This window comes from Hyla sarda, chromosome 1 (assembly GCF_029499605.1).
Source record: "Hyla sarda isolate aHylSar1 chromosome 1, aHylSar1.hap1, whole genome shotgun sequence".
Lineage (NCBI taxonomy): Eukaryota > Metazoa > Chordata > Amphibia > Anura > Hylidae > Hyla > Hyla sarda.
The window spans coordinates 8737576-8765558 of NC_079189.1; the positions used below are offsets into that span (position 1 = coordinate 8737576).

General features: G+C 45.0%; 1 protein-coding gene across 1 annotated transcript; it reads left to right on the forward strand.

Moving 5' to 3' along the window:
* Positions 1-2995: 2995 nt before the first annotated feature.
* LYRM2 (LYR motif containing 2) lies at positions 2996-3577 on the forward strand (the record flags this gene model as incomplete). The annotated part of the gene is made up of 2 exons (XM_056552593.1): positions 2996-3163; positions 3242-3577. Coding segments are annotated over 2 exons (249 nt in total), but the record flags the coding sequence as incomplete, so codon positions are not given.
* Between the last annotated feature and the right edge of the window lie 24406 nt (positions 3578-27983).

A 27983-nucleotide genomic window follows, 5' to 3' on the forward strand; every position in this document is an offset into this window, starting at 1 on the left:
CAGAGAGCAGTGTGATATGGGGGAGGGTCAGAGAGCAGTGTGATATGGGGGGGGGGGGTCAGAGAACAGTGTGATATAGGGGGGGGGGGGTCAGAGAGCAGTGTGATATAGGGGGGGGGGGTCAGAGAGCAGTGTGATATAGGGGGGGGGGGGGTCAGAGAGCAGTGTGATATAGGGGGGGGGTCAGAGAGCAGTGTGATATGGGGGGGGGGGGTCAGAGAGCAGTGTGATATGGGGGGGGGTCAGAGAGCAGTGTGATATGGGGGGGGTCAGAGAGCAGTGTGATATGGGGGGGGGTCAGAGAGCAGTGTGATATGGGGGGGGTCAGATAGCAGTGTGATATAGGGGGTGGGTCAGAGAGCAGTGTGATATAGGGGGGGTCAGAGAGCAGTGTGATATGGGAGGAGGGTCAGAGAGCAGTGTGATATAGGGGGGGGTCAGAGAACAGTGTGATATGGGGGGAGGGTCAGAGAGCAGTGTGATATGGGGGGGGGGTCAGAGAGCAGTGTGATATGGGGGGGGGGTCAGAGAGCAGTGTGATATAGGGGGGGGGGCAGAGAGCAGTGTGATATAGGGGGGGTCAGAGAACAGTGTGATATAGGGGGGGTCAGAGAGCAGTGTGATATAGGGGGGGGGGGCAGAGAGCAGTGTGATATAGGGGGGGGGGTCAGAGAACAGTGTGATATAGGGGGTGGGGGGGGGGGGCAGAGAGCAGTGTGATGGGGGGGGGGGGGTCAGAGAGCAGTGTGATATAGGGGGGGGGGTCAGAGAGCAGTGTGATATAGGGGGAGGGTCAGAGAGCAGTGTGATATAGGGGGGGGGGTCAGAGAGCAGTGTGATATGGGGGGGGTCAGAGAGCAGTGTGATATAGGGGGGGGGTCAGAGAGCAGTGTGATATAGGGGGGGGGGTCAGAGAGCAGTGTGATATAGGGGGGGGGGGGGTCAGAGAGCAGTGTGATATAGGGGGGGGGGTCAGAGAGCAGTGTGATATAGGGGGGGGGGTCAGAGAGCAGTGTGATATGGGGGGGGTCAGAGAGCAGTGTGATATAGGGGGGGGTCAGAGAACAGTGTGATGGGGGGGGGGGGGTCAGAGAGCAGTGTGATATAGGGGGGGGGGTCAGAGAGCAGTGTGATATAGGGGGTGTCAGTGAGCAGTGTGATATAGGGGGGGGGGTGTCAGAGAGCAGTGTGATATAGGGGGGGGGGGGGTCAGAGAGCAGTGTGATATAGGGGGGGGGGGGGTCAGAGAGCAGTGTGATATAGGGGGGGGGTCAGAGAGCAGTGTGATATAGGGGGGGGGTCAGAGAGCAGTGTGATATAGGGGGGGGGTCAGTGAGCAGTGTGATATAGGGGGGGGGGTCAGAGAGCAGTGTGATATAGGGGGGGGGGGGGGGGTCAGAGAGCAGTGTGATATAGGGGGGAGGGTCAGAGAGCAGTGTGATATGGGGGGGGGGTCAGAGAGCAGTGTGATATGGGGGGGGGGTCAGAGAGCAGTGTGATATAGGGGGGGGGGTCAGAGAGCAGTGTGATATAGGGGGGGGGGGCAGAGAGCAGTGTGATATAGGGGGGGGGGGTCAGAGAGCAGTGTGATATAGGGGGAGGGTCAGAGAGCAGTGTGATTTAGGGGGGGGGGGTCAGAGAGCAGTGTGATATGGGGGGGGGGTCAGAGAGCAGTGTGATATGGGGGGGGGGGGTCAGAGAGCAGTGTGATATGGGGGGGGTCAGAGAGCAGTGTGATATGGGGGGGGGTCAGAGAGCAGTGTGATATGGGGGGGGTCGGAGAGCAGTGTGATATGGGGGGGGGGGGTCAGAGAGCAGTGTGATATGGGGGGGGTCAGAGAGCAGTGTGATATAGGGGGGGGGGGGTCAGAGAACAGTGTGATATAGGGGGGGGGGGGTCAGAGAACAGTGTGATATAGGGGGGGGGGTCAGAGAGCAGTGTGATATGGGGGGGGTCAGAGAGCAGTGTGATATGGGGGGGGTCAGAGAGCAGTGTGATATGGGGGGGGTCAGAGAGCAGTGTGATATGGGGGGGGGGTCAGAGAGCAGTGTGATATAGGGGGGGGTCAGAGAGCAGTGTGATATAGGGGGGGGTCAGAGAGCAGTGTGATATAGGGGGGGTCAGAGAGCAGTGTGATATGGGGGGAGGGTCAGAGAGCAGTGTGATATAGGGGGGGTCAGAGAGCAGTGTGATATGGGGGGAGGGTCAGAGAGCAGTGTGATATGGGGGGGGGGTCAGAGAGCAGTGTGATATGGGGGGGGGGGGTCAGAGAGCAGTTTGATATAGGGGGGGGGGTCAGAGAGCAGCGTGATATAGGGGGAGGGTCAGAGAGCAGTGTGATATAGGGGGAGGGTCAGAGAGCAGTGTGATATGGGGGGGGGGTCAGAGGGCAGTGTGATATTAAAGGGAGGGGCGTGTATGGATATGGGGGGTGTATCCTGTATGAAATGGGGCAGCTTTGTATCCTGCTGTGTGATATGGGGGGGGGGGTATCCTGCAGTGTATTATAGGGTGGGGATTAGCGATGTGTGAACTTACAGTAACTCGATTTGTCACGAACTTCTCGGCTCGGCGGTTGATGACTTTATCCTGCATAAATGAGTTCAGCTTGCCGGTGCTCCGGGCTGGAGACTCTCCTAGGACTGTATCCATCTTTTCCAGCCACCGGAGCACCTGAAAGCTGAACTAATTTAGGCAGGAAAAGTCATCAACTGCCGAGCCGAGAAGGTCGTGACAAATCGAATGGTGATGATGTAGAGGGGTGGCGATTGGTGTAGAGGGGGGGCGATTGGTGTAGAGGGGGGGCGATTGGTGTAGAGGGGGGGCGATTGGTGTAGAGGGGGGGCGATTGGTGTAGAGGGGGGGCGATTGGTGTAGAGGGGTGGTGATGTAGAGGGGTGGTGATTGGTGTGGAGGGGTGGTGATGTAGAGGGGTGATGCCCACAGGAGTCACACAGTCATTTGGTTTTTCGTCCATTTTTAACACTATTATAATGTGTCATTAACTCTTTGTGCTTCCAGTTCTTGATAAGACAGCAAGTGCTTGGCCTCTATAGAAGGATCCTCCGAGCCGTGCGCCAAATCCCTGATCCTGCTGATCGCAGCTACATGAAGGACTGGGCCCGGGGGGAGTTCAAAAAGAACAAGGCGGCCAGTGATGAGGTGAGGGGGGTTATACATGCGCCTCTGGTGGTCCATACTGGTATGACACCGTACGGTGACCTCACTTCTCCTTCACAGATTACCATACGGATGATGATCAATCAGGGAGAACGCCAGGTGCAGGAATTGGAGCGCGCGTTGCAGTTTGCCAAGTCCTAGTGAGGAAATCCAGAGGGTATCATACAGGGGGCATCATGGGGGGACAGAAGTGACTGCCCGGCTGCTTCCTCTACTCAGGGGTTGACCCCACGTGTGGCCTCTTGGATTAGGATGTCACCACCTGGACACATCAGCCCATCACCGCTATGGACAAGAAAACATGAGCTGCAGACTTCTATCCTATTATATTGTTATTTTGTACCTGTATCCTGACCTCACCACTAATTTTAAATATTTTTCATTAAAAAATTGATTTGCATCAGAAACGATGAGAGTTGTAGCCAATGTTGCTACCGTGACCCCCACAAATTCCTGCATAAACCTTATAAGATCCCGACATGTTTCACCCTCTCTAAATTAGATGGGTTAATCGGGATTACAGTCACAGACTTATCCATAGAAACAAACATCCAGATAACAGGAGTCGCCATAAATACCGTATATACTCGAGTATAAGCCGACCCGAGTATAAGCAGAGGCCCCTAATTTCAACCCAAAATCCCAGGAAAAGTTATTGACTCAAGTATAAGCCTAGGGTGGGAAATACATCATCCCCCCCCTGTCATCATCCAGACCACCGTCATTAACATCCTCATCATCATCACCCTGTCATCATCCAGACCCTCATCATCATCACCTGTCATCATCCCACACCCCCCCTTCATCATCCCCACCTCCCTTCATCATCATCCCACACCCCCCCTTCATCATCCCCTTGTCATCATCCCCACCCCCCTTCATCATCATCCCACACACCCCCTTCATCATCCCCTTGTCATCATCCCCACCCCCCTTCATCATCCCCTTGTAATCATCCCACACCCCCCCCCCCCTTCATCAACCCCTTGTAATCATCCCACACCCCCCCCCTTCATCATCCCCTTGTAATCATCCCACACCCCCCCCCCCTTCATTATCCCCTTGTCATCATCCGCCCTCAGTGGTCTTCAACCTGCGGACCTCCAGAGGTTTCAAAACTACAACTCCCAGCAAGCCCGGGCAGCCATCTGCTGGGAGTTGTAGTTTTGAAACCTCTGGAGGTCCGCAGGTTGAAGACCACTGCGGCCTTCGACATCATCCAGCCCACCTCACCCCCTTTAGTTCTGTACAGTACTCGCCTCCGCTCGGTGCTGGTCCGGTGCTGCAGGACTCTCCGGTGGGGAGGTCGTCCGGTGGGATAGTGGTTCCGGGCTGCTATCTTCACCGGGGAGGCCTCTTCTAAGCGCTTCGGGCCCAGAATAGAGGCGTTGCCTTGACGATGACGCAGAAGTACGTTGGTAATGAACGTACCTCTGCGTCGTTGTCAAGGTAACGTGACTATTCTGGGGCCGGGCCCGAAGCGCTTAGAATATACCAAAAGATCACCGTGGTGATCCACTAATTCCCTAAATTTACCATATATTAAGAAAAATGTTTATTTCATATTGGTTCACACACAAAAAAGATTAAAAAATCAGGGTGTCTCTCTTTCCAGAAATATTAAGTGCAAAGAGTACTGCCAGGACTCAATAGTATTGCAGTATGCACCTGCAGTGTGCCATACTGAGGGAAAGGACAAAACTGTGTTTTAAAATCAGATTCTAGCCCCCCTCGACATGTTTCGCCGTACACACGGCTTTGTCAAGAGGTAACAGGGCTAGCTTTTCAGTGACATTAGTCATTTTACCCCAAAATGCACGGCAAAACGGGAAAAAAAATCATTGTGTGACAAAATCGAAGAAAAAACGCCATTTTGTAACTTTTGGGGGCTTCCGTTTCTACGCAGTGCATATTTCGGTAAAAATGACACCTTATCATTATTCTGTAGGTCCATACGATTAAAATGATCCCCTACTTATATAGGTGATTTTGTCGGACTTCTGGAAATAATCATAACTACATGCAGGAAAATTAATACATTTAAAATTGTCCTCTTCTGACCCCTATAACTTTTTTGTTTTTCCACGTACAGGGTGGTATGAGGACTCATTTTTTGCGCCGTGATCTGAAGTTTTTATCGGTATGATTTTTATTTTGAACAGACTTTTTGATCACTTTTTATTCATTTTTTAATGGTCTAAAAAGTGACCAAAAATGCGCTTTTTTTGACTTTGGAATTTTTTTGCGCATACGCCATTGACCGTGCGGTTTAATTAATGATATATTTTTATAGTTCGGACATATACGCACACGGCGATACCACATATGTTTTTTTTATTTACACAGTTTTATTTTTTTTTATGGGAAAAGGGGGGTGATTCAAACTTTTATTTGGGAAGGGGTTAAATGACCTTTATTAACGCTTTTTTTTACATTTTTTTTTGCAGTGTTATAGGTCCCATAGGGACCTATAACACTGCACACACTGATCTTTTATACTGATCATTGTTATCCCATAGGGACCTATAACACTGCACACACTGATCTTTTATACTGATCATTGTTATCCCATAGGGACCTATAACACTGCACACACTGATCTTTTACACAGATCACAGGCATGTATTAACACGCCTGTGATCAGTGTTATCGGCACTTGACTGCTCCTGCCTGGATCTCAGGCACGGAGCAGTCATTCGCCGATCGGACACCGAGGAGGCAGGTAAGGGCCCTCCCGGTGTCCTGCAAGCTGTTCGGGACGCCGCGATTTCACCGCAGCGGTCTTGAACAGCCCGACTGAGCAGCCGGGTCACTTTCACTTTAGAAGCGGCGGTCAGCTTTGACCGCCGCTTCTAAAGGGTTAATACCACACATCGCCGCGATCGGCGATGTGTGGTATTAGCCGCGGGTCCCGGCCGTTGATGAGCGCCGGGACCGACGCGATATGATGCGGGATCATATCGCGGGAGTCGGCGCAGGAAGTAAATATACGTCCTGCGTCGTTAAGGGGTTAAATACTTTTTTAAACTTTTTTTTTACACACTTTAATAGTCCCCATAGGGTCTATCTATAGCAATCAGCATAGGGCATAGCACTGATCAGTATAATCGACTATCTTATGCTCTGCTCGATCTCAGACCAGAGCAGAAGACCCCTGATGACGGCAGCGCTGCAGGCGATCCGATCATCCATTTTAGTGACCGCACTCTCGCAGATGCCGTGATCTGAATTGATCACGGCATCTGAGGGGTTAATAGCACACATCAGCGTGATCGCTGATGTGCACCATTACCGACGGGTCCCTGGCTGCTGATAGCAGGCAGGACCTGCCGCGCATGACCCGAGCATCAGTCCGATGCTCGCTGTCATGTACAGGACATAAATGTACGTCCTGTTGTGTTAAGTACCACCGCACCAGGACATATATTTACGTCCTACATCGTTAAGGGGTTAAAGGAGAATTTCAGCAAAAATGTACTTATCCCCTATGATAAGGAACAAGTAATTGACTACAAGGGGGTCCGATTGCTTGGACACCCCGCGATCTCCGGAACGGGCCTTGGCTGTCAGTGAGGAGTGCATGCTTCAGACGACACGCGCTCCATTTCTGTATGAGGCCCAAAAAGATGCAAGAACAGCTCTCGGGCATCATCAGCACGCTCATAGAAATGAATGGCACGCGTGCCTCCTACTGGTAGACAACATGTGCTCCTCACTGAAGGAGTTGGGGTCCTGTCCTGGAGATTGCAGGGGAGCGTCCCAGTAGCTGCCCCCCCCCCCCCCCCCACCCCCTATGATCAGCTACTTATCCCCAATCATGTGGATAGGGGATAAGTTACATTTTTCTGGAGTTCTCCTTTGGTAGCCCTACAACTACGCAGCCTCAGGACAACATTCGATTCTACTGGATGCTTTAGATCAGACATGTAGGTCCTTACCATCTCCTGCAGCTTCCACCTCAAAAACATTTTTTTCCACTCATTTCTCAACCTCACGCAAATGCCTGACCTCACCATCTCCAACGTAGACTACTGCAACATCCCTCTCTGTGGCCTCCCAGCTAGAGACCACATTCCAGTCCTGCTGCTGGTGATTATGTTCTTGATTCCTCCTCCATTGTCCATGTTTGTGATTACCAATCCACCAACTAGGCTTGGTGTATCCATGCTTCTGCACGCCAATCCTGTCAGCACCAAACCAGTAGGTGGCAGCCTAAAGGATCAGCACCCTTGTTTTGAGACTCATCGACATTAAAAGCACATTTGCATCTATTATACTGTACCTATTCGAGTCTTCAATAGATACAGGCAGAAGTTAAAGGACTAGTGTACTGGGGATACTAGGGGATATGGTATAGATCGCGGGGGGGGGGTCTGACCACTGGGATCCCATGCGAACTCCTGAACAGGGCCCAGCAGTCTGCAGGAAGGGGGCGTGCCGACATGTCCCCTCCATGTATACTATAGAGATACATGGTGGGGGCGTGTCGGACGTGGCTTCCTGCGGGGCTTGGAACGGTCACTTCCGGCAGACTGCTGGGGCCATGTTCAGGAGATCGCGGGGGGTCCCAAGGGTCGGACCCCCCCGTGATTTATAACTTAAAGGGGTACTCCGCTGCTCAGCATTTGGAACAAAGTTCCGAACGCTGGAGCCGGTGCCGGGAGCTCTTGATGTCATAGCCCCGCCCCCTCATGATGTCACGGCCCTACCCCTCAATGCAAGTCTTTGGGAGGGGGCGTGACGGCTGTCACGCCCCCTTCCATAGACTTGCATTGAGGGGCTATGACATCACAAGCTCCCGACACTGGCTCCAGCGTTCGGAACAGTTTGCTCCAAACGCTGAGCATCGGAGTACCTCATTTCATTGCATTACTCCTTTAACGAGTACCTGTCATCAAACCATATTTTATAAACTAACTCAGATTATATTCCCTAATTACTCCCAACACCCCTCCTACCCTTAAATTTTTCCGAGCTTTAAATATCTGGGTATCCTTCCTTTCCCCTTGCTCACTTTGTGTGAGCTCCCGGCCAGAGAAAGTGGACGTTCCCCAGCAGGCGCGACATCACTGAAGCCTGCGAGAGCTGTGCCTCACCATGCCCTAAACACACTTCCTGAGTTTGGTCTCCTGCCAGGCCAGGAGGAGACCAAACTAACTGACTTTTGCAGGGAACATTAAAAACATAAAGGTTGAGAATTTTACCAGCAAGAAAATAGCAAAGTGTCTTATAATTACATAAGGAACAATTTTTATTATTATTATATTTCTTTTAATAAAAATAAATAATTCTAAATATTTAATAATAATAATAATAATAAAGTAAAAATAAATAAAATAAAATGCTAATTAAGAAAATTTTTTTTTTTCAACAAATTATTCTTGACTTCCCACATCATGAGATATAATTTTCCCAATCCCGCGAGCAGATGACTATAGTACGCGCTGCTCTCTCTTCTCTCTCAGGTCTTCTCGGTTTTCCTCTTATTATAACCACTTTATTTTATTCTCTGGAAAGATTTGATATAATTTCAACTTGTAATTTATAAATCTCCGACATTAGAAATTTATTTTTATCTTTTTACCGATTTTTATTTTTATTTTCCTGAAAGCAAAATGTAAACTGTAAATGATCAAATCTCAATATAAATTCTAAAGGTTCTAAAAAGAAATAACTAATATAAATAATATTACTAAAAATAATTACGGTTCTCTTAACCCTTAGTGATCAAAACTCTTTTATTTTTCCTCCTATAGAGCCATAGAAGGGCTTTACTTATTTTTTTGCAGTACAAATTGTACTTTTCAATGACGTCCTTCATTTTACCATAAAATTAGCAAAATTAAAGTTTGTAAGGGTGAAATGAAAAAAGAAAAAAAGCAATTTTGAAAATTTTAGGGAGTTTCTTTTTTGATGTTGTGCACTTTACGGTAAAAATGACATGTAATTGTACCGACCTGCCATGTAAATATATCAACGATACCCAATTCATATATAGGTTGTATTTTATTTTGCTACTTTATTTAATTTAATATTTATTTAATAATTTAATATTGTGACTGTTGAGGAGAGAATGCCAAAATGTTCTCCAGATAAACAACTACACAGATATAGGAGGTCATGGAAGTTATCATGGAAGTCCTGGAGGGGACTTGTGTAGTTGTAATGCCCGTATATATGTGTTTCGTATTTTCTGCTCTGGAACCTATTCAGACATGCAGTTCATGTCTGAACAGTTTCTTGTGTTAATTTTCCCTGGGATGAGAAGAGTTAACTTTGACTTCAGCAATAAGGCCACTTCAGCTGTTGTTTGGGTCTGGTTAATACACCTGTACTCTGACCATGTCTTGTTTATGATGCACCTTAGCTTTTGTCTGTCTGAGTTCGATCATGGTTATCTGTCCTGATAGATATCTGGATTTTAGCTTGCCTTGTTTTAGTACCTTTGTCGGGGTTTTATATTCTTGTATTGTTCGTTCTGCTTTGTGTTTCCTAGTCCGTGTTCACACTGTGCATTTGTCTGAGCCTGGATCTCCTAGGATAGAATCCTGTTCTGAGCCTTGTGCTAATCTGTCTATTTAGGTTCTGAGCATTGTGCTATCTGCTGTCTATCTGTTAGTCTTGTGTCTGTACCCATGTTTGCTTGTATTTAGGGTTTTTAGTTTCCTCCTAGGCTATCCTGTTCACACTGTGAAGTGTGTCCAAGCTAGGAGCCTATTTGGCTTTGGAATTAATGTTCCTCCATGATTGGAGTGGGATGTCTAGTGTGTTCCTTGTTCTGAGTCCAGTGTAAACAGTGCTCTTGATTTCCTGACATCTTAGTATGCTATATCCCGCCTTGTTTGTATTTAAATATCTGTTTGGATATTGTATTCCCGTTTATGTTCCTGACTGGTTCCCCGACTTTGTACAGTTCCGTTTGTTTTGTTGACTCTTATGCCCATGCGCCTTAGCGCAAGGAAGGGACCGGCTGGAGGTTGTCGATCCGTCATTTAGGGCAGATGGGCAAGTAGGCAGGGAGAGTGGTCTTAGGGACAGCGTTTGGGCTCACTACTCCCTGTTCCCTGGCAGTTCATGACAGTAGGACTACCTTTCCAGAATATATATATATATATATATATATATATATATATATATATATATATATATATATACACACACACACACAGTACAGTCCAAAAGTTTGGACACACCTTCTCTTTCAAAGAGTTTTTTTTATTTTCATGACTATGAAAATTGTAGATTCACACTGAAGGCATCAAAACTATGAATTACCACATATGGAATTATAGACATAACAAAAAAGTGTGAAACAACTGAAAATATGTCATATTCTTGGTGGAAAGTGTTCCCAAGTGCAGTCACAAAAGCCATCAAGAGCTACAAAGAAACTGGCTCACATGCGGAGCGCCCCAGAAAAGGAAGACCAAGAGTCACCTCCGCTGCGGAGGATAAGTTCATCCGAGTCACCAGCCTCAGAAATCGCAGGTTAACAGTAGCTAAGATTAGAGACCAGATCAATGCCACACAGAGATCTAGCAGCAGACACATCTCTAGAACAACAGAGGAGACTGTGTGAATCAGGCCTTCATGGTAGAATATCTGCTAGGAAACCACTGCTAAGGACAGGCAACAAGCAGAAGAGACTTGTTTGGGCTAAAGAATACAAGGAATGGACATTAGACCAGTGGAAATCTGTGCTTTGGTCTGATGAGTCCAAATTTGAGATCTTTGGTTCCAACCACCGTGTCTTTGTTTGAATCAGAAAAGGTGAATGGATGGAATCTACATGCCTGGTTCCCACCGTTTAACATGGAGGAGGAGGTGTGATGGTGTGGGGGTGCTTTGCTGGTGACACTGTTGGGGATTTAATCAAAATTAAAGGCATACTGAACCAGCATGGCTACCACAGCATCTTGCAGCGGGATGCTATTCCATCCGGTTTGCGTTTAGTTTGACCATCATTTATTTTTCAACAGGACAATGACCCCAAACACACCTCCAGGCTGTGTAAGGGCTATTTGACCAAGAAGGAGAATGATGGGGTCCTGCGCCAGATGACCTGGCCTCCACAGTCACCGGACCTGAACCCAATGAAGGCAAAAGGGCCAACAAGTGCTAAGCATCTCTGGGAACTCCTTCAAGACTGTTGGAAGACCATTTCAGGTGATTACCTCTTGAAGCTCATCAAGAGAATGCCAAGAGTGTGCAAAGCAGTAATCAAAGAAAAAGGTGTAGAACCTAGAATATGACATATTTTTAGTTGTTTCACACTTTATGTCTATAATTCATAGTTTTGATGCCTTCAGTGGGAATCTACAATTTTCATAGTCATGAAAATAAAGAAAACTCTTTGAATGAGAAGGTGTGAGAACTTTTGGTCTGTACTGTATATATATATATATATATATATATATATATATATATATATATATATATATATAAAATATATGTTGCAAAATGGCTTTGAAAGAGTGAGAAAAGGAGTAGACCCATCCAATGGAGAAAACCGGGTAGCAGATTAGAAGTTCAGTCTTAATATATGTGCAAAGGTAGAACTTTGGCTTGGGACTGATTAAGATACTTTTCAAAGTCTACGTATTACTCTGGAAGTCCAGGTAGACCATGAACTGTAAAATGTAGCACTGATGGATGGATAATGGGCAACCAATAAAGATGGCAGTAGTCTCCCCAACAAGTAGTTTGGCCAGTGTCCAATTCAATGGATGGAATGTGCTTCTGCAGCCAAAGGAGGACCTAACCCCTTAAAGGGGTACTCCGGTGAAAACCTTTTTTCTTTTAAATCAACTGGTGGCAGAAAGTTAAACATATTTGTAAATTACTTCTATTAAAAAATCTTAATCCTTCCAGTACTTATTAGCTGCTGAATGCTGCAGAGGAAATTCTTTTCTTTTTGGAACACTGATGACATCACGAGCACAGTGCTCTCTGCTGACATCTCTGTCCATTTTAGCAACCATGCATAGCAGATGTATGCTGAGGGCAGCATGGTGGCTCAGTGGTTAGCACTGCTGCCTTGCAGTGCTGGGGACTTGGGTTCAAATCCCACTAAGGACAACAATAAATAAAGCATTATTATTATAATAACATCAGCAGAGAGAACTGTGGTCATGATGTCATCAGAGAGCATTCCAAAAAGAAAATAATTTCCTCTGTAGTATTCAGCTGCTAATAAGTACAGGAGGGATTAAGATTTTTTTATATAGAAGTAATTTACAAATATTATCCGTGAAGAGAAATGAAAATATCGGCACTCACCAATGTGGCTGCAGGGTCTTCTTTATTGAGACATACTCACATGCGGGGTACAGAAGAGGGGAGTGGGGGGACAAGTGGTGGCGACCGAGCTCTAGTTTCGCACACTTGGTGGGCTTCGTCCGGCCATGACCCATGATGCCTATGACTGCCTTATATACAAGTGGACCTAGTGCTTCACCTATCACGTACCTGAACATCTCTCACATGATCAGGTGACGTGGTAGGGGGGGAGGTGTATTAAAAGCAAAGGTAGTTAGAAGCATGCTGAGAGCTCCGTTTTGTCGTTTAACCCTATGTTGCCTGTGGCATTAGATTTAATAATCCATAGTGTCTCCACTCGTAATAATTTCGATTCTATTCGTTCATACTTATTACATGACACTTTTTCTAAGCCTACAAAGCGCAGTACATAGGGTTATTGTTATGGGCTTCTCTTACGTGGGCCTGCAGACGAGACGCTCCTGGCTTTCCAGCGCGTATGGTATAAAAATGTTCCCTTATACGCATCTGGAGCTGGTGTTTCGTCTGGTCCACGTAAAAGAAACCGCAGGGACATATTATTGCATAAACAACATTTTTCGTGCGGCAGGTTATTAACTCTTTAATAGTATGAAAGACTGCTCCGAGCCTCACATGTTTAGTTTCCCAGCAATATCTGCATTGGTTGCAGTTTTTACATTGGTAAGTACCTTTAGGTGTCATGTCACTAAGCCAGGTTTCTTTTTTCGCTGATGTAATGCTACTCTTAGGTTTATTTCTTAATTTATCACCTATGGTGAATTCATTCTGTATGTTATGTGTGGTTTGTTTTCTGCTCTTTTTTTCAGATCCTCATCGGCTTCCAGTAGAAACCAGTTTCTACGTATAGCTCGCTCTATCACTGGATTCATTGGAGTGTTCTGGAATACAAAAGTAAATCTTTCTTTTAAGTTTTCTAAATTATGAAGTGGATTTTTATTTTTAAGTAGATCTTCCCTATTAGTTTTCTCTGCTTTTTTTCTACCATAATTTATTACATCCTCAGGATATTTGCGTTCTTTTAACCTTGTTGCTAACTCGTTAGCTTGTGTTACATAGGTGTTGTTTTTACTATTGTTTCTTTTTAGACGAATAAATTGCCCATACGGAATGTTCTTCTTTGTCAGAAATCTGTGGGAGCTATTAAAGTGTAACAATGTATTCTTGGCTACTGTTTTTCTGTAGAGCGAGTGATAGAGCGAGCTATACGTAGAAACTGGTTTCTACTGGAAGCCGATGAGGATCTGAAAAAAAGAGCAGAAAACAAACCACGTATAACATACAGAATGAATTTCACCATAGGTGATAAATTAAGAAATAAACCTAAGAGTAGCATTACATCAGCAAAAAAAGAAACCTGGCTTAGTGACATGACACCTAAAGGTACTTACCAATGTAAAAACTGCAACCAATGCAGATATTGCTGGGAAACTAAACATGTGAGGCTAGGAGCAGTTTTTCATACTATTAAAGAGTTAATCACCTGCCGCACGAAAAATGTTGTTTATGCAATAATGTGTCCTTGCGGTTTCTTTTACGTGGACCAGACGAAACGCCAGCTCCAGATGCGTATTAGGGAACATTTTTATACCATACGCGCTGGAAAGCCAGGAGCGTCCCGTCTGCAGGCCCACGTAAGAGAAGCCCATAACAATAACCCTATGTACTGCGCTTTGTAGGCTTAGAAAAAGTGTCATGTAATAAGTATGAACGAATAGAATCAAAATTATTACGAGTGGAGACACTATGGATTATTAAATCTAATGCCACAGGCAACATAGGGTTAAACGACAAAACGGAGCTCTCAGCATGCTTCTAAATACCTTTGCTTTTAATACACCTCCCCCCCCCTATCACGTCACCTGATCATGTGAGAGATGTTCAGGTACGTAATAGGTGAAGCACTAGGTCCACTTGTATATAAGGCAGTCATAGGCATCATGGGTCATGGCCGGACGAAGCCCACCAAGTGTGCGAAACTAGAGCTCGGTCGCCACCACTTGTCCCCCCACTCCCCTCTCTTCTGTACCCCGCATGTGAGTATGTCTCAATAAAGAAGACCCTGCAGCCACATTGGTGAGTGCCGATATTTTCATCTTTCTTCACGGATACTATGAACTTTGCTTGCATTATCTGAGCACCACCAGAGGCATTACAGCTACACCAACTCCTACCTGCCATCCCAAGAAACAGAAACCCCCAAAAATTACAAAATGGCTTTTTTTTTTTCAATTTTGTCTCACAATGATTTTTTTTCCGTTTCGCCGTAGATTTTTGGGTGAAATAACTGATGTCACTGCAAAGTAGAATTGGTGGCGCAAAAAATAAGCCATAATATGGATTTTTAGGTGCAAAATTGAAAGGGTTATGATTTTTTAAAGGTGAGGAGGAAAAAACGAAAATGCAAAAACGGAAACCCCCCGGGTCCTTAAGGGGCTAAAGGTAAAGAGCTGACTGACTTCTGCACAAGATGGTAAAATGAAGGTTTCTGATGGAGAACATCAGGCAGCAAGGTCAAAGGGCCAGTGGGTCAGTTTACCATTCAGGGAGGAAATAACATGCAGTTCTTCCTCATCGCTTTCTGGGGAAATGGGGGACCAGGGCTTGGTGAATAAAGTTGCTGTCATACTCGTCTTTTATGCTACTACAACAAAAGGGGGTCTGCTCATTGTGGGGTCTTTCAACGGATTTCCTGAGGCTTGTAGTTCTTCTTGAAGTATGCAGTACCCAAAATTGCGGTGCAAGCAACTGTGCTTAAGCCCTCTCAGCTACTTCAAAAACCAGGCCTGGCCTGGAACCCATTTGGTCCTAAAATGCATCAAGGCACCTGTTCAACCTCTTCTTTCTGGGTGTATCCCTCTAGGTTACTGGTATTCTTGTCAAGAAAAATGTAGCACTCTTTACAAGAAATCTCCTTGGTTTCAAACTGGCTAACTTGGAAAACTCTACAGTCTCCACTGGACTATGGCTCCATATGACCCAAGGTGATCTGGAGGCCTAAACTATAGGGAGAGCTGAGCTACTCTTGTCCACCTATCAGTCTCTCTTACATTCTACAACATTTCCTACTTCTAACAGGATATTCTCTGAGCCTGTACAATTAGTTTCTTGTGTGTCATACCCGAAATAAAGATAAGTTAGACCGGACGAATGCTGCAGCATTTTCGTCTGAAACTATTGGATTAGTACAAATATAGAGGTGACGTGTCAGACAGCCACAAAATAGCATAAATAACACATAGTGAGACAATGCACGTACATTTGCCAATGTACAAAAGGCAGATTTGTTCAATTGGAACTGAGCACTAGGGATGCACCGACATATCGGCGGCCGATACATATCGGCCGAAAATAGCTATTTCGGGGAAATGCCGAAAACAACAAAAAATGTGCCGATAATCACCCACCTCCCTGCCCGCCCACAGCACAAGTTACAAACACTGCCAGTGGCAGAGGTTTAGCGTGGGGGGTGCAGGGGGGGGGGGGGGCGGCCACACCGGGCGCAACATCTGGGGGGTGCGCTCTCCGGGATAGGAATACTTCTTTTTATGTGCCCGGGCCGGCTCCCGTGTGTGGCTGCAGGCGGGAGCCAGCCAGAGCATATAAAACCTAATACTGTATACTAAAAACCAGGGGGCCTCCAGCTGTTGTGAAACTACAACTCCCAGCATGCCCGGACCGGCAAAGTCTGTCCGGACATGCTGGGAGTTGTAGTTTCACAACAGCTGGATGCCCCCTGGTTTTTAGTATACAGTATTAGTTTTTATATGCTCTGGTCGGCCCCCGCCTGCAGTCACACACGGGAGCCGGCCCGGGCACATAAAAAGAAGTATTACTAATCCTATCCCGGACATCCCTGTGTCCCGAAAAATCTTTTCGGGACATAAGGATGTCCGCCGGTCACTCACCATTCCCCGTCGTCCTCCTGCGATCCTCCTTCGGTCCTTCGCTTCTCCGCCTCTATGGTCGTACGCACGGGACGTCACTGACGTCCCGTGCGTATGACCATAGAGACGCAGGAGGACGCGCGCTGGCCGGGGCCTGGTAAGTGACCGGCGGCGCGTCATCTTCTTGAGTGTTCCGGTCACCGCTCCTTCGGTCCCGGCACCTACTGCTATGGTCCATAGGCCACAGCAGTAGATGTGACCCCAGGCCGGAGGAGCGGTGACCGGAACACTGTGGGGGCAGCAGTACAGACATACAGCCTCCAGGGGATCAATATGTTTAGACACACACCAGGATTGAAATATGCTCCTTATTCTAGCATATAATCTGTTAGTTGCTTCGCTCCTTGAATGAGCAAGTGTGTCTAACACTTGTATGACTTGAGACTGAGACAATGTAGTGTCCCCTGAGACACTAGGTTCTGTCTGAGAGGAAGGCTCCAATATGTCCCTCAACTCACTGTTAAGAGTTGGGCAAACCAGGATCTTTTGGGCCAGAAAGATATTACGGTGATCATCAATACCTGATCCTGACGTATGTTCCTTACCCCTGGAATTATAGGAACTGAGGAAATAAGTAGGCTAGGTCAAAAGTTCAAGGTATAGACAGGGTATCCACCCCCTAGGGGGCTGTCCTCCAGAAATAGGGAGCAGAATTTCTCTAGCATGACATTGTTTTTCGTTGCCATACGGTCTATTTCCTGAGTACCCCACATCTTGGTTAATTGCAGGAAGACTAGGGGATCCAGAGACCATTCTCCTGGAACAGACCTGTTCCAGGATAGGCTGTCCACCAATATGTTCCTTGCTCCCTTGATATTAACAGCAGATATTCTCAACACACTGTTCTCTGCCCACTTCATGATCCCTCCTACTTATCTGAGTAGGGATTCAGATCTGGTGCCACCCTGCTTGTTGATGTAGAATACATAGGCTATGTTGTCTGTCCTGATCTTCACCGCCTTGCCCCTGATGAGTGAAGCAATATGACAGATAGATCAGATAGAGAGAAAGTTCAACCTCAGTTCTCTGACATCTACAAGTTCCCTGAACAGTCTGTTGAAGCATGTGGGCTCCCTAACATGTGCCAGAGGCGCCGGTGGTAATTATGATCCACTATGGCTTCTCTAAAAGCATTCCATCTGTTAGGTGAGTCCACCAAAGCAGAGAGTAGCAAGTTGGAACAGACAGCCTGATTCGGGTGTCCAGAGTGGATAGAGATCTGTTCCAGGATTTGAGAACTTCTGCCTGGAGGGGTCTCAGGTGCCAAAGAGCACAAGGAACAGCATCTATGGATGATGACATCAGCCCCTTGGAAACCTCATGATTGTTTGTAAAGAGACCTGGTGAGGTTTGCGTAGAAATGTGGACCCCTTCATGATGCGGTCCTTCCTTTCCAGGGACAGATATATTCTCATTAGGTTGGAGTCGATTACGAAACCCAGGAACTCCTTCCTGTTAGATGTAGACAAATTGGGCTTCTCCCAATTTATTAGTCACCCGTGATGTTCCAGAGGCTGGAGAGTTGTCTCTGTATGCTCTTTTAATAAATCGCTCAACTCAACAGCAGCCAGTCATCTAAAGTAGGGAATCACCTGTATTCCCTTGATTCTTAGGATTGCTACTACAGCGGACACAACCTTCGTGAACATGAAGAGGTCTGTGGAGATGCCAAATGGCAAAACCTAAAACTGCAGATACAAGAGGGTTCCCTGAACACAAACTGCTATGTGAAGATATTTCCGGAAAGAGGGATATATTGTAATATGGAAATAAGCGTCTTTTAGATCTAGCGGCATTAGAAAATCCTGTGGTATTAGTACTTTCTTCACCATAGGAGTTGTCTCCATTCTGAATCTTTTCACAGTTATACTCTTGTTGAGATAAAGAAGATCTTTTAATAACCTCTGCTTGCCTGACTGTTTTAGTACTAAAAATACTGGAGAGTAACCACCTACCACGGAAGGGGCTACAGGTTCCACCGCACTTAGAGTTAGAAGGTCCATAATGGAATTCTCCCGAATCTTTTTTGGAGACATTAGAGGTGATGAAATTATAATCCTCTCTCCAGGGCACTGATATAGAGGGGGAAGATAATCCTCCCGTACAATGGAAAGGACCCAAGGGTCCTTGATAACCTTCTCCCAGGCTAAAGCAGAGAAATGGAGACCTCCTCCTACGGGAAGATGCACACCATCAAAAGTCCTTCTTGGAGCTTTCGTTAGAAGGCTACATTGTGGACCTCATCTGGAACGAGGAGGAGTGAATGGTCTGGAAATAACCTTACTCACCGCCTTAGGAAGAGATTTCCCCTTACGGTCGCAGGGACCCTCCATGATAGTGTCCAGCTGTGGACCACACAGGTGACCATGAGAAAATTCTAAGTTACATAAATTAAACTTGGAAGTGTTGTCACCAAACAAGGGGTGGAGCCACAAGGCTCTGTGAGCAGCCGTAGACAAGGCCATGGCTCTGGAGGCTAAACACACTTGTTGGGCTGCCGCATCAATAAGGGAATCCACAGCGAGGTTCACCCTTTTAAAGCTAAGAAGGTCATCCCTGGCAACACCAGAGTCTCTGTCGCCTGAATCTGGGACAGCCACTTCTTGATGGATCTTCCAACATAATGAGATGTCACAACAACCGTATTCAACCCAGAAGCAGCAGAGTAAGATCTTTTAAGAGCTACCTCTATGCAACGATCCATGGGATCCTTTAAGTTTGACCCATATTCAGAAGACACAATAGTGCACTTAGAGAATTTTGCTATAGCCATATCGACCTTAGGTGGATCCATCCACTCAGTCGATTCTTCCTCAGGAATGGCATACATCGTCTTGAACCCCTTAGCTAGGATAGGAGCCCTTTTCAGGTTTTTAAACTCTCTTTTTATGAGAGAATTTTTAGTCTCATCCACCAAGAAGGTCCTAGGCCCCATGGAAGTGGACGAAACCTCTCCTGGCTTAACCAGACCCTCTGTCTGGACAAGGCGAATGAGCTTTCAGGTATTTTCAATAGGGAAGAAATAATTTTTAAAGTGATCCTAATTTTTCTCGCCATTAGAAGAAGAGTGGGTTTAATCAATAATGGTGAACTCCTTATCCACTAACTGAGGAAAACTTTGCCTAACTCTTTTAGATGGAACAGTAGCCCACTTACTTTCTAACCTTTTTAGGGAATCCTGAACCCAAATTACTACATCCCTAATTGTAGGGTCATCAGTCTCCATCGGATTAGGACGACAATTTCTGCAATCTGCATACTGAAAGTTGTCGGGCATGGGAGTTTCAGAGGTTCTGCATATAAAATGTTTTTTCTTTGTAGTGGCTTAGCCACCTCCTCCCTGCCTGCTTCTACCCTCCATGGAAGGCAACTGGAAGGAAATTATACAAAAAATTAATTAGCAAGAAAATTAAAAACTTATGTAAGACAAGCCAAAAAAGAAAAAAATAGCTTCCTACGTAGAAGATCAGAGAGAGAGAGCTGGGAAAGAAAAAGAGTACACAAGTGCACATACAGGGGCAGGTAAGTGTCAGCTGCAAAGAGACAGAGCAGACTGACAGGGGGGTTTAAATCGAAACCCCCTCCCGCCAAAAGGCGGAAGCCATGCCTCAATGTAAGAAACATGCAAAGAAGGCAGAAAGAGATCATAAAAGATAAGTATTATAAAATAATAAGAAAACCTCTAATATTGGGGAGGCAAAATAGCAAAAAATATAATAAAATAAACTGAAAAAGGCATATGCTCCAAGTGGTATGCAAACTAGCCCCGAACAGCGCAGGACCATGTCACTGGAACCCCCCCAACATGAAACCAAACAAACAGCAGAAGAAATCGCTGCACAATGAACTAGAAGGACTAGATCCAAGAGTCTCCCAGACGGAGAAAGATCCGCGGGCAAAGGAGACACTGAGGTATCTGGGGGGGTGGGGGTGGGGGGGGGAGTTGGCCCTTTATGGAAACTGGGTTAATTAATTTACTTATTTAGTTTTCATTAAAAATCCTCTTGTCTTGTGGGGTGCACAGGGGCAGGAACTCCCCCATATTGTGCTGCTGAGGGAGACGTTAGGGTATGAGGCTTTCTGGCTTCACAGGACAACTTCACATGCAGTGTCCTTGACTCGTCCTGCTATTTGTAGCTATAAATCAGAGGTTATAATATGAGAAGTACAATATGGTCTAATGCTTCTATCTTGAATCAAAAATATTCACTTTAATTCCACGTGTGTAGTAGAAGTAAACAAAAGGAAAAGCATAAGATAATAGATTGTTTGAGTATTTACACAATAGGCATGATGTTTGCCAAGTCTTAACTGGTTAACGACCAAGGATGTGTATACACGTCCTTGTGCCTGTGGTGTCCCGGTACAGGACCTTGTCCTGTTCCTGCCTTAAGACCCCTCAGGAAGAGTCCCTGCAGTCCATAGGGCTCTCCTGCAGGGCTTTACCCTTTGCTCATCAGTTACTGTCTTGTATAAATATGCACATAATATGTCTGTATATTGTTCAGTGTATATAAAGTATGTACAAATGTATAAAATGTATAGGACCTTCCTGGGTCATGTGATACTGTCATGTGATGTACCCAGAGTTCCCTGGGTTCAGGACCTACAGGCTTGGCAACCAATGGGATTAGTCCAGCCCCCTAGTATATAAGGGGCTGTAGTCTCTAAATTCGCTCTCTTCTCTTAGTTCCTGACTACCAAGCAAGCACAATCTCAGCATATAACTAAATCCATCTCAGCCAAAGCCTAAGGAACCTGCAGCCACTAAAATCGTGAGTTACCAATCTCTATTTACAATTCCTAGTGACTACTATTCAACTCAAGCATACAATTATAGATCCAAAGAAAGGGCAAAATAGTACCAATATATATTAAGTCGAGTGTGTTAGTGACTAACAAGAGATCCTATATACACACTTGAACATCAATTCCAACGTTAATAATGAACTTTATTGAGAACATCATTAGATAAAAACAATTAAAAAGGACAGTATAGCCAGACAAAAGCTGGAGTTAGTGAGGTAGGTAATAAATCATAAATTAGCATAAATGCAAAACATGACATAGTTATTCCTATCTAAAGAGTAGGGCCACCAGTATAACAAAAAATTATAAGTTACACATATCAGTCATGTAAAAATTGCACAGATAACAATATCTAAGTAAGGAGGTCACTGAATAAATGGCCTCCAGCGAGTGGTCAGGAGGAAGGGGAAAGGCGAATAATAGTGTGCAAATAAGAGCTCAAAAGAACTGCGGGATAACAGTCAATGCCCGCCCGTCTTGAGCACAAAAAACAGCATTACCATAAAGCTTCCCCACTCACAGAGCACAAGCTAGGAGACATAGACAGTGTACCTACCCACACAACACCAGCACCCCAATGTCGTTTCGCCGTTTGGCTTCCTCAGGGGGAAGCGAACGCTATTAACCCATTAGATGTGGCGTTCAAAGTTGATTGCCGCATCTTAAGTGAAACTAAAGTGCTGCCAGTTAGCTCAGGGGGCAGTGAAATTGCGGCATCCCGAACAGCTGTAGGACACAAGGAGGGTCCCCTTACCTGCCTCTTGGTGTTCGATCGCCGAATGACTGCTCAGCGCCTGAGAACCAGGGATGAGAAGTCAAGCGGCAGAATCATCGATCAATGGTTTCCTATGAGAAACCATTGATCAATGTAAAAGATCAGTGTGTGCAGTGTTATAGCCCCCTATGGGATAACAATGATCAATGTAAAAGATCAGTGTGTGCAGTGTTATAACCCAATATGGGATAACAATGATCAATGTAAAAGATCAGTGTGTGCAGTGTTATAGCCCCCTATGGGATAACAATGATCAATGTAAAAGATCAGTGTGTGCAGTGTTATAGTCTCCTATGGGATAACAATGATCAATGTAAAAGATCAGTGTGTGCATTGTTAAAGCCCCCTATGAGATAACAATGATCAATGTAAAAGATCAGTGTGTGCAGTGTTATAGGTCCCTATGGGATAACAATGATCAATGTAAAAGATCAGTGTGTGCAGTGTTATAGCCCAATATGGGATAACAATGATCAATGTAAAAGATCAGTGTGTGCAGTGTTATAGCCCCCTATGGGATAACAATGATCAATGTAAAAGATCAGTGTGTGCAGTGTTATAGTCTCCTATGGGATAACAATGATCAATGTAAAAGATCAGTGTGTGCAGTGTTAAAGCCCCCTATGAGATAACAATGATCAATGTAAAAGATCAGTGTGTGCAGTGTTATAGGTCCCTATGGGATAACAATGATCAATGTAAAAGATCAGTGTGTGCAGTGTTATAGCCCCCTATGGGATAACAATGATCAATGTAAAAGATCAGTGTGTGCAGTATTATAGCCCCCTATGGGATAACAATGATCAATGTAAAAGATCAGTGTGTGCAGTGTTATAGGTCCCTATGGGAGCTATAACACTGCAAAAAAAAAAAGTAAAAAAAAAAAAGTTAATAAAGATCATTTAACACCTCCCCTAATAAAAGTTTGAATCACCCCCCTTTTCCCATAAAAAAAAAAAAACTGGGTAAATAAAAATAAACATACGTGGTATCGCCGCATGCAGAAATGTCTGAATTATAAGAATATACAGTTAATTAAATTGCACGGTCAATGGCGTACACGCAAAAAAAATTAATAAAAATAGCATATTTTTTGCGATCAATAAGTCCGATCAATACAAAAATGGTACCACTGAAAACTTCAGATAACAGCGCAAAAAATGAGCCCTCATTCCGCCCCATACGTGGAAAAACATAAACATATACATTTTCCTGCATGTAATCTACTGCGTAGGAACGAAAGCCCCCAAAAGTTACAAAATGGAATTTTTTTTTCTTCAATTTTGTCACACAATGATTTTTTTTCCTGTTTCGCTGTAGATTTTTGGGTAAAATGACTGATGTCATTACAAAGATGAATTGGTGGCGCAAAAAATAAGCCATCATATGGAATTTTAGGTGCAAAATCAAAAGAATTATGATTTTTTAAAGGTAAGGAGGTAAAAACGAAAGTGTAAAAATGGAAAAACCCCGGGTCCTTAAGGGGTTAACCAGCAGCAGGCACCCTGTGAAAACCCTGATTCTGGGTCATATGGATCTCTGGTGACCCGGAAAATAAGGGGGATTGGGGGTTTCCAAGACACCCACAATCCCCCTGAAGGGATAGGAGTGAGGTGGCAGGGGTGCAGTCAGAAGTGACTGACCAATAGCAGAACGTAGCGGGGGGGGGGGGGGGGGGGTTAAGGTTCAGTTCCCCCGCTCTGCCCACCCATGGTAGTCCGGGCAGAACGAGGGAACTGTGATGTGACCGGCGGTCACTTACCGGCGGCGATTGGCAGGCAGCGATGAGGTGCGGCTCCCTGGTGCACACTACGGAAGCTGGTGAGTTGTTGCCTAGCAACATCTGGAGGGCTACAGTTTGGAGACCACTATACAGTGGTCTCTAAACTGTAGCCGTCTAGATCTTGCAAAACTACAACTCCTAGCATGCCCACAGAGCAGTTTGCTGACTGGGCATGCTGGGATTTGTAGTTTTGCAACATCTGGAGGGCCACAGTTTGGAGATCACTGTGCGGTGGTTTCTAAACCTATACAGTGGTCTCTAAACTGTAGCCCTCTAAATCTTGCAAAACTACAATTCCCAGCATGCACGAACAGCAAACGTCTGTCTCGCCATGCTGGGAGTTGTAGTTGCGTACCTCCAGGTGTTGCATAGCTACATCTCCCAGCATGCCTTTCGGCGATCAGTACATGCTGGGAGTTGTAGTTTTGAAACAGCTGGAGGCACACTGGTTGGAAAATGCTGAGTTAGTTAACAGAACCTAACTGAAGGTTTTCCAACCAGTGTGCCTCCAGCTGTTGCAAAAGTACAACTCCCAGAATATGCGGTCTGTCAGTGCATGCTATAAGTTGTAGTTTTGCAACAAACATTTACGCCCGAGAGGTGTCTGACAGATTTTTTAGAACAGTGGTCCATGAAAATGAAAAATGTAATTTTTCATTTGCTCAGCCTACTGTTCCAAAGATCTGTCAAATGCCAGTGGGGTGTGAATGCTCACTGCACCCCTTATTAAATTCTGTGAGGGGTGTAGTTTCCAAAATAGGGTCACATGTGGGGGGGGGGGGGTCTCCACTGTTTTGGCACCACGGGGGGCTTTGTAAACGCACATGGCCCCCAAATTCCATTCCCAAAAAATTATTTCTCCAAAAGCTCAATGGCGTTCCTTCTCTTCTGAGCATTGTAGTTCGCCCGCAGAGCTCTTTACATCCACATATGGGGTATTTCCATACTCAGAAGAAATGGGGTTACACATTTTGGGGGGCATTTTCTCCTGTTACCCCTTGTAAAAATTAAACATTTGGGGAAAAAACTGCATTTTAGTAAAAAAATATTATTTTAATTTACACATCCGACTTTAGCGAAAAGTCGTCAAACACCTGTGGGGTGTTAAAGGGGTATTCCGGGCCAAAACTTTTTTTTATATATCAACTGGCTCCGGAAAGTTAAACAGATTTGTATATTACTTCTATTAAAAAATCTTAATCCTTCCAATAGTTATTAGCTTCTGAAGTTGAGTTGTTTTCTGTCTAACTGCTCTCTGATGACACACGTCACGGAAGCTGTACAGTTCCTATGGGGATATTCTCCCATCATGCACAGCTCCCGGGACGTGACATCATCATTGAGCAGTTAGACAGAAAACATCAGAAGCTAATAACTTTTGGAAGGATTAAGATTTTCACAGAAGGGCTTTTACAAATGTGAACATAAAATATGCCGCACTTGCAACTATGTGAAGGTGGTGAAGGAGTAAGAAAATGCGGAGGGCGGCAAGAAATATGCAATTAAAAATTACATGAATTGCAATAGCAAAAATGTGATCTATATGATTGAGTGCACACATTGTAAATTTAAATATATAGGTTACACTACTCGGAAATTAAAAATGCGTGCTCTAGAACATCTAAATGATGTGGGAGCACTAAATAGAAATAAATCTGCTGCCTCCCTTCATTTCCAAACAGTACACGGTGGCAATATATCAGGATTCAAAATATATGGCATTGAGTTGGTTAAACTGGACATAAGGCAAGGTTGCATCAGAAGAAAGCAGGAACATAGGGAAGCCTTCTGGCAATTCACTCTTGGCACACGTGCCCTGTTTGGCATGAATGTAAGACGTGAATTAATGTTCCATTATTGATGTAACATTCATATCAGAAAATTGAATGAGAAATTTAATGATTGTCCATTATGGATGAAAAATTATTTGTTGTCATGCATATGGTGCTGAATACTGTGTTGGGATCATTTTATAACACCTCCTTTTTTAACTTAAGTGTGTGTTTAAAAAGATACAGAGTCTCTACCCGGTTCTGAGGTCTCACGGGCAAGTACTAGTAACCTGAACGGAGTGGAGGTAATTTATTACTCCTCACCTGTGTAGGTACGAATAAAAATCCTTGCCTGTCAGACCCATGACGTCACTGAGGAAGAGTGCACATGCGCTTGAAACGCGTATGACTATGGAGGGAGTCGGTTTTACTGTGTGATGTTTGTCCATTTTTTGATACGGAGAAAATAAAGCTGCAAAACTTACATCTGGTGCCGGATCATCGTTTGTTCTTCTGCATTGAATATCAGCACTTTGCCGAGTGTGGACCCGCGCACAGAAATTGGTAGAGGTGAGCTGTACTGAATATTTACCTCTTATTATGTGCCTTGAGTGGTGTAGTTTCCAAACTAGTATGCCATGTGTGTTTTTTTTTAAATTTTTTTTTTATTGTTATGGCACCATAGGAGCGTCCTAAATGTGACATGCCCCCCAAAAACCAATTCAGCAAAATTAACTCTCCAAAATCCCATTGTCGCTCCCTCCCTTCTGAGCCCTCTAGTGCACCCGCCGAACACTATACGTTCACATATGAGTTATTTCCTTACTCAAGAGAAATGAGCTTACACATTTTGGGGGGCTTTTTCTCTTATTTCCCCTTGATAAAATTCAAAAACTGGGTCTACAAGAACATGCGAGTGTAATAAATGAAGATTTAGAATTTTCTCCTTCACTTTGCTGCCATTCCTATGAAACACCTAAAGGGTTAACAAACTTTCTGAATGTCATTTTGGATACTTTGAGGGGTGCAGTTTTTATAATGGGGTCATTTATGGGGTATTTCTAATATGAAGGCCCTTCAAATCCACTTCAAAACTGAACTGGTCGCTGAAAAATTCAGATTTTGAAAATTTTGTGAAAAATTGCTGCTGAAATTTGAAGGCCTCTAATGTTTTCCAAAAGTAAAAACATGTCAACTTTATGATGCAAATATAAAGTAGACATATTTTATATGTGAATCAATATATAATTTATTTGGTATGTCTATTTTCCTTACATGCAGAGAGCTTCAAAGATAAAAAAAAATGCTAAATTTTCAAATTTTGGAATTTGACATTTTAGAATTTTTCACCAAGAAATGATGCAAGTATCGACGGAAATTTACCACTATGTTAAAGCAGAATATGTCACGGAAAAACTATCTTGGAATCAAATTAATAAGTTGAAGCATCCCAGAGTTATTTATGCTTAAAGTGACAGATGGTCAGTGGTCAGATGTGAAAAAAAGGCTTGGGTCCTTAAGGTGAAAATTGGCGGCGTCCTTAAGGGGTTAAGTGTACTGTAGCACATTTTTCTGCCCTCATAAGTGCATACCACATCCGTACATCTAAGTGGTGTACTATTTTGTTTTTGTTAAAGTGTCAAGGGCCCAGGGGCGTACCTAGAGCATTTGGCACCCGGGGCGGACCCTTTGTTTGGCACCCCCCCACCCCCCCCCCTTAATTACATCCCCTCCCCCCAGGGGCGGACTGACAACACTCGGGGCCCCAGGACCAAAAAAAAGGCAAGGGCCCCTGCTAGGCTCTGCAGCTCGTCAATCTTCTGCCATGCTACTATTCCACGCAAATCCCACACACAATAAATTTAAATTTATATACCGTATTTATCGGCGTATAACACGCACCCCCATTTTAACAGGGAAATTTAAGTAAAAAATATAAAATTTAAAATAAATGACTTGGACTAAATGCCACATCATCTCCCCAACTTCGTTTTCTTCTGCACCTCAGTTTGGTCCCGTCCCCTCCAGTGCCACATCATTCCTTCCCTTTTATCAGTCACTGTGCCACATTTACTCCTCTCATCGCCACCCCCCATGTCTCATCATCCCCTCATGTCTCATCATTTCCCCCGGTCATAGACCACCACTAGCCATACAGACATTAAGCATTTAGTGCCTCCCCTCCCCATCATTTCCCCCTGTCTCATCATGTCCCCCATCATTCCCGTCTCATTATGTCCCCCACCCTGTCTCATCGTCCCCCACCCTGTCTCATCATGTCCCCCATCATTCCCCACTCATTATCCCCCCCACCCTGTCTCATCATCCCCCCACCCTGTCTCATCATGTCCCCGATCATTCCCCCCTCATCATCCCCCCACCCTGTCTCATCATGTCCCCGATCATTCCCCCTCATCAT